The sequence below is a fragment of the Chrysoperla carnea genome, chromosome 2 (assembly GCF_905475395.1).
Source record: "Chrysoperla carnea chromosome 2, inChrCarn1.1, whole genome shotgun sequence".
Taxonomy (NCBI): domain Eukaryota; kingdom Metazoa; phylum Arthropoda; class Insecta; order Neuroptera; family Chrysopidae; genus Chrysoperla; species Chrysoperla carnea.
The window spans coordinates 86,894,156-86,901,174 of NC_058338.1; the positions used below are offsets into that span (position 1 = coordinate 86,894,156).

Below are 7,019 nucleotides of genomic sequence, written 5' to 3' on the forward strand. Positions count from 1 at the left end.
TCATTAACAAGAAATAATATCAATTTAAAAAAAAAGAAAATAAACAAAAAATTCAAAAATCCTTACTTTAATAAAAAAGAAAAATATTAAATTTATTTGCCTTATGCCACCTATTGGATTTTTAATAAATTGCTAGTAGTAGAGCACTGTTCAATTTATTGCACCATCTGACGCAACCAGGTTACAATTACCAACACGCAATACAAAACAAACTAACAAAGGAGAATCGATTATATTTTCTTTGTCTGTCAAATCAATATTACATATATTTGTCTTTTACGTTGGTGTAATTTTATACCAAGGCAATGTTAAAAATAACCGCCCTATGAGATTCAGAGAACATACTAGAGATATTTTATAAAATATGGCGGAACCAGATAAGATGTCAGATAATTCCAACGATAAAATAATGAAAAAAAATGATTCAAATGCAAAAAATTCTCAACAAAATGATAACGAAGATGCCGATAGTTTAGATGAACAACCATTGGATATTGGTGAACATTATCTTGTACGACGTTCTGCAGAATCTTGGCGTAAGTAATCTTAACCTACAATATTTGTTTTGTTATTGTTTTGGCATCATACAATTTAAATGTTTTAGATCCGGCTGAGATTATACAAACACGATTTAATGAAACTGACAATCAATGGGAATACTATGTGCATTATGAAGGATATAATCGACGATTGGATGAATGGGTTTGTAATTTTAATTGATAAATTTATTAACAATTGAATTAAAATGCATAAATTTTTTTAGGTTCCGCGCGGTAGAATTATGTCAGCAAGATTTCATTTATCGGAAGGCAAAACTGGAGCAGATAGTAAGGCATGGCGTGAACGATCTTTGGTTACAGATTTATTAGCAGATAGTACAGATAGAAAAATTACTCGAAATCAGAAACGGCGACATGATGAAATTAATCATATTCAAAAAACGTAAGTACTCTTACTGGAGAATATTTGAGACTAAGATTTTAAAGTAAACGCAGAGCTTCTTGTAAAATTTTTGCACGATATCATAGAAAACTTTTGATCAATCGTTCATTGAACACAATTTTTGCATTTTTGTGGTCAAAATTATGCATGGGAAAAAGTTTTTCGAATCTTTTAATCGCGAATATCGGTTAGGTTCAGTACACAAAGAAATTTTGATCGATAAAATACATAAATAAAGCTAATTAAATGTTTGGATGCATAGTTTCTGATATATCGCCTACATTCCCAAGATAAAATCTATTCTAGGCTCTCGTGAGTTCTAAGCACCATTAAAGTATTCGGTGAATTTTGCAGTTAATCGGAAGCCCATCCGATAATGGCGTTCAATATATTAAAAAAAAAAAAAAAAAAAAAACAAGTGAAAACAAACAATTGACTGAGTTAATTGTTGAAAAACCATGTATAGACAGTGTTGATTACTCGGTCACATAACACATACATACATATCACACACATAAAACTGATATACCCATATAATACTACAATTTGTGCATAATATGCTCTCTCACGGGTAAACAGTGCTGTTGACGAAAAAATGTTTCAAACAAAAGTGGTTTATTTTTTTATAAGGAACATTTTTTACATTTAAACTTTTATTCTATCTCTAACGGTTTACAAGATGGGTCCTACGGTCCCAAGACCCAATTGACCTATGTTGCTCATTTACGAACTTGACCTCACTTTTTACGTCTTCAGCACGCTATAAATTTCAGCTTGATATCTCTTATCGTTTTTGCGTAATCGTGATGACAGACGACAGACAGACATCCGGAAATGGACTAATTAGGTGATTTTATGAACTCCTATGCCAATATTTTTTTCATAGAATCAATATTTTTGAGCGTTACAAACTTGGGACTAAAGTTATTTGTATACATGGTATAAAAAGAATTAAAATATTTTAATTAATTATAGATATGCAGAAATGGATCCAACCACTGCTGCTCTGGAAAAAGAACATGAACAAATCACTAAAGTTAAATATATTGATAAAATACAAATAGGCCGGTTTGAAATAGACACATGGTATTTTAGTCCATATCCAGAAGAATATGGACGTCAATCAAAATTATGGTTATGTGAATATTGTCTAAAATATATGCGATTAGAGAAAACTTATCGATATCATATGAGTGAATGTACCTTAAGACAACCATACGGGAAAGAAATTTATCGACGGGGAACGTTATCTGTATGGGAGGTTGATGGAAAAGATCATAAGGTACTTTTAATTTATATTTAATTACAATTTCCAGCAAATAACTCGATTTCTGTTTTAATAGATTTATTGCCAAAATTTATGTCTATTAGCAAAATTATTTTTGGATCATAAAACATTATATTTTGATGTGGAACCATTCTTATTTTATATTTTGTGTGAAGTGGATAAACATGGAGCACATATTGTTGGATATTTTTCAAAGGTAAGATCTAAAATTTCAGTTTTTATTAAAATTAGAATGGAAATATTTATTAAAAATAGTCTTCAGTGAGAGCCGAATTAAGAAAATTTTCGCCCGTAGGCAGTTTTTAAAAATTACTAGCCTCCATTATATAAATAAATCAAGGAAGGACCTTATTTTTCATTTATTTAGTTTCAAATTCTTTACACAGTTAATTAATAAATTTTCATGCGCGCACGTCTTTGTAACCTCGCGCCTCTTGCTTAATATCTAAAAGCTATAAATTTGATGTAAATATGGAGATTTTAGTTGCCCTAGTTGCGTATGCATCTACTTTCTAAGTTCCGTTAAAGCAAAATGGAAATTAAAGCCATTTTCAATATTCTATGTAATCTGATATCTAAAATATTTTAAAATCGTGAAAGCTTGGTTGGATGGATGTTTGTTACCCTTTCTCGCAAAAAATACCGAACGGATTTGAATGAAATTTGGCACAGAGATAGATTAAAGTCTGGAATAGCACACACGCTCTTTTATTCCGGTAAAATGTACGGTTCCCGTGAAATAGATTTAAAGTTCAGAATGTTTAAGCAATATTTTGTGTTAGCTTTAGATCATTTTTGAAAAGGATGAGTTTCAGATTCGATACATTGATGTAATGATCTATTCGCCAACTTTGTTTTAATGGCGTTGGCGGAATTTGACAAGCATTTTTACGCGATAAATATTTTGGTGATGCATTTTTAATCACGTATACCAATTTTCAAGGACATATTCTTTGTCAATATACTGAATGAATTTATTTTTTGCAGGAAAAGGAATCACCAGATGGAAATAATGTAGCGTGTATTTTAACATTACCGCCATATCAACGTCAAGGATATGGAAAATTATTAATTGCATTTAGCTATGAATTGTCTCGATTAGAAGGATGTGTGGGCAGTCCAGAGCAACCGTTAAGTGATTTAGGAAAATTAAGTTATCGATCATATTGGTCTTGGGTATTATTAGAAGTATTACGGAATGTTCGTGGTACAGTTTCAATTAAGGATTTAAGGTAAACAAATTATTTAAATATGTAGTTTTAAGAGCAATTAATTTTGGCGGAAAAACTAACATCGTTTTTCACGAAAACCAAGAATAGAAATTACTTCGTATTTTGACTAAAATTGCCAAATTATATGAAAATTGACTGTCAATTTTTGGAAAATTTGTCATCAAATAGCATTTTCTCCATACCAACCTTGAATTTTTTTAGTGTAATGACCAGTATTACTCAAACTGATATAATATCAACTTTACAAAGTATGAATATGGTGAAATATTGGAAAGGACAACATGTAATTTGTGTAACACCTAAATTAATCGAAGAGCATATAAGGTCAAATCAATTTAAACGACCCAGGTTAACTGTTGATAAAAGTGCTTTACGATGGACTCCAAGGCGATATGGACCTCCAAAATTAGGCAAGAAATAACAATTAAGTTTAGTAGTTACATTGTTAGAATTATATTTAAATAACTTATATATTTGTTCAAGAAATGTGTAAAATAAATAAATTTTTGTACCTATATTTACCTTGTTTTTTTATTGTACCTTTTTTACCAGACTTACTTTTCGTGGAAGTAAATTTTATCTCTAAAAGGTGAGATAATTGTTAATGTATGTTTCTGATAATGTAAGTCTGAAAACAGAAACTTCATATTGCAGTAGTATCAGAATATGTGGTTCATGTGCATTTAGCAAATATTTTATGATTCTTTCGATTTTAAATGATATCCGATCTTTTTGTTGACTGTGTTTGGAATAAATGGATTAAAGAAGATTCACAAAACAAATTAATGTGGCTTCATGTAAGATTTTGGGCGATTTATTAGCTCAAAATTACTCTGTACACTCAGTTTTACCAATTCCAGAAACAAAAATTAGTCTATGATTTTTTTGGTAATTTTGACCCAAAAATCGGGTTCATTTGAAAATTGGATGCATAGTTTCTGAGATATTGCCCAAAAACGTATACAATGATTTCTTAATTTCGATTTCAGACAAATTCTTAGAAAATATTTTCTAAAAATCAAGTGAATTGGAGCTTCGTGACTTTTGGGCTCGGATTCGCTCAGAAAATTCATAAAATATAATCTAATCTTTGATGTCTACATCTAAAGTAGTTTTTGAGATATAACTAAAAATCTCTCAAAGATATAGGGGCTCATACAGGTTTTCGAAGGATACTATAGCAAATACTCGATTAAACGTCAATTGACCCGAAAATTACAACTTTTGTAGTTTTTCACTCAATATTACCCTAAATACCGTGTTTTAAAAATTCCGAAGCATAAAGCTTCCACGGGCTATTCTGCTGAGATTTTTACTCTAGCATATCACTGTACTGTGCGGATATGGTCGTTATTTGTTTATTATTCCTTTACACAGGGTATAACAATTATTGTATACTGACAGAGAGAGATTGAGTCCTGTTCGATCACGATCCTCTTTCCTATCCAGTTCGATTTTAATCAGGCGGCACTATGAAGTTTATATTTCTCCAATAAGATTGTTATGCCAGAATCTACTAAATCCGTGTTTGAGATATTTTATTGAATCTTATTGGAATAAATGAATGATATCGTATACAGTATAGTCAATCTGTATTCTTTGGTATAGTGCATTAAGCTATAATGTACATCACATATCTGTTGTGACAATTGCATATACTCGACTGATAAACAGATAACCGCGATTGTATATAGATGGCTAGCATATGTACACATAAACACACATATTCATAATCCGCGATATCTTTCTTTTCTCTTAATGGTTGCAATCAACAGGTAAGATTAAATATACACAACTCGCTAGTATATCGGTAACATTTGTTTGTGTCACATGTGCGAGCCTTCACTATTATTAATAAATAATAAATATTTCCATTTTATGTAAATCTGGATCCGTTTTTTAAAATAGGTTTTTAATAAAAACAACAAAAATATTAGTTCAGTGAGTTCTTCAAGTAGTGACCTTTGGTTTAATTTGTTGTAATTTTTTAGTGCTTTAGTTTATTGTTGTGATTTCATTTTTGACGAAAAATTTGTGTGTTACTTTTTTGGTTTTGTTTTGTAAATTTTGAGTGTCTAATTGTTTTCATTGATTTTTCAATTATTTTTGGATTAATTTTAATAGATTAATAGGTAAGTGTTATTTTATGGCATTAAAAAAACTAGTATTTAAGTGGCACGAATGTGCTATAATAATAGTTTTATTTTTTTTGAAATTTTTAAGTCAATGAAGGCAGAGCCGGATTATTGTCCACGATATTCATGCATCGCTTGTTCGTTGGGTTGGCGGTTTCTCATGACATTTGTTTAATAGCAATTTTAGCAATTGCTAAATTTAGAGAGTTGATCGTAGTAAAGACCCCTAGATGAAACTTAAGATTTTTAGAGTACTTATTCACCTAATACTGGCCCTCTCGTACTATTTACGATCATGTCTTTCTATATTTGGAATAATTTTTGGATACAGAACATAAATAGCGCCATATTTTAAAACAGAATATGCATTACCAATTAGAATGATGGCGCCATATATAGAATATTTAAAAATTTGCTATTTGACATTTTTTGATATAATTTTTGGCACTCAAATCAAACTTATATCATCTGTGTAATTTGTATTGCATATACCTACTTTAAAACAAAATCATATTCCTATATAATATAAATGAGAAAGGTTGCTTGTTTGTTTGTTACGCTTTTACGCAAAAACTACTGAATGGATTTGAATGAAACTGTACAATAATATAGCGTATACATCAGATTAACACATGCGCTATAATTAATAAACATATAGTAACTGAATGACCGACCTTTGCTCTTTATTTTTTCATGAAAATCTTTGGAGACGTTTAGAGATAAAACGACGTTTTCTAAGAATCAAACCTAACTATATCGATTTTTCGCCTGGAAACCCTCTGCATACTAAATTTCATGAAAATCGTTGTAGCCGTTTCCATGATTAAAGTTTCCGAGATAAAACGACATTTTCTAAAATAAAACCTAACTAGATAATTTTTTGCACCAAAAACCCCCTGCAAACTAAATTTCCTGAAAATCGTTGGAGCTGTTTCCGAGATTCCAAACAAATTTATACAAGAATTGCTCAACAAGCCTATTAAAAAAATTTAGCCTATGACATTTCACTACGCCATCTATGAGCATCATTTTGAACCATAAATTAAATATTCCTGTAAAATTTGTGCCCGAGATACAATTCATGGTCACCTGTACATATATTTTATCTGTGCTAAACAATTCCTACCCCTATTCCGAGTGTTATGGAAGGGGGATAATCGAAAACAAGAGAGATGAAGGCTATAACGCGGTGGTCTTTACTTTTTAGTCCAGCGTTGTAGGCGGGTATCAAGCTAGTAGGAAGCTCGCTCTGCTGTGCTTCCAACGTATAATTTAAGTAATAAATGACACCTCAACCCCACCCCCTCCAACTTTTAAAAATTAAATCCTCTATACCTCTCAAAGTAGTGGCAAAACAGTTAAACTCATTTAAGCATAGTTCAATTCAAATATAGTTTTCGAAGAGTAGCATTACAAACTCGG

The 7,019-nt window shown here is 30.7% G+C and overlaps 1 protein-coding gene across 1 annotated transcript; it reads left to right on the plus strand.

Moving 5' to 3' along the window:
- Window positions 1-335: 335 nt before the first annotated feature.
- Window positions 336-3,944, plus strand: LOC123291997 (histone acetyltransferase KAT8). The gene is made up of 7 exons (XM_044872495.1): window positions 336-536; window positions 605-702; window positions 764-942; window positions 1,918-2,224; window positions 2,286-2,426; window positions 3,218-3,462; window positions 3,664-3,944. The coding sequence occupies exons 1-7, from the start codon at window positions 365-367 to the stop codon at window positions 3,881-3,883; spliced, it is 1,362 nt and encodes a 453-aa protein (XP_044728430.1). The 5' UTR covers window positions 336-364; the 3' UTR covers window positions 3,884-3,944.
- Window positions 3,945-7,019: the final 3,075 nt, after the last annotated feature.

Coding starts and splice junctions, on each gene's coding strand:
- LOC123291997 (XM_044872495.1), top strand. CDS start 365: ATGGCGGAACCAGATAAGATGTCAGATAATTCCAACGATAAAATAATG. Junction 943..1,917: donor ATTAATCATATTCAAAAAAC/GTAAGTACTCTT, acceptor AATTAATTATAG/ATATGCAGAAATGGATCCAA. Junction 3,463..3,663: donor GTTTCAATTAAGGATTTAAG/GTAAACAAATTA, acceptor GAATTTTTTTAG/TGTAATGACCAGTATTACTC.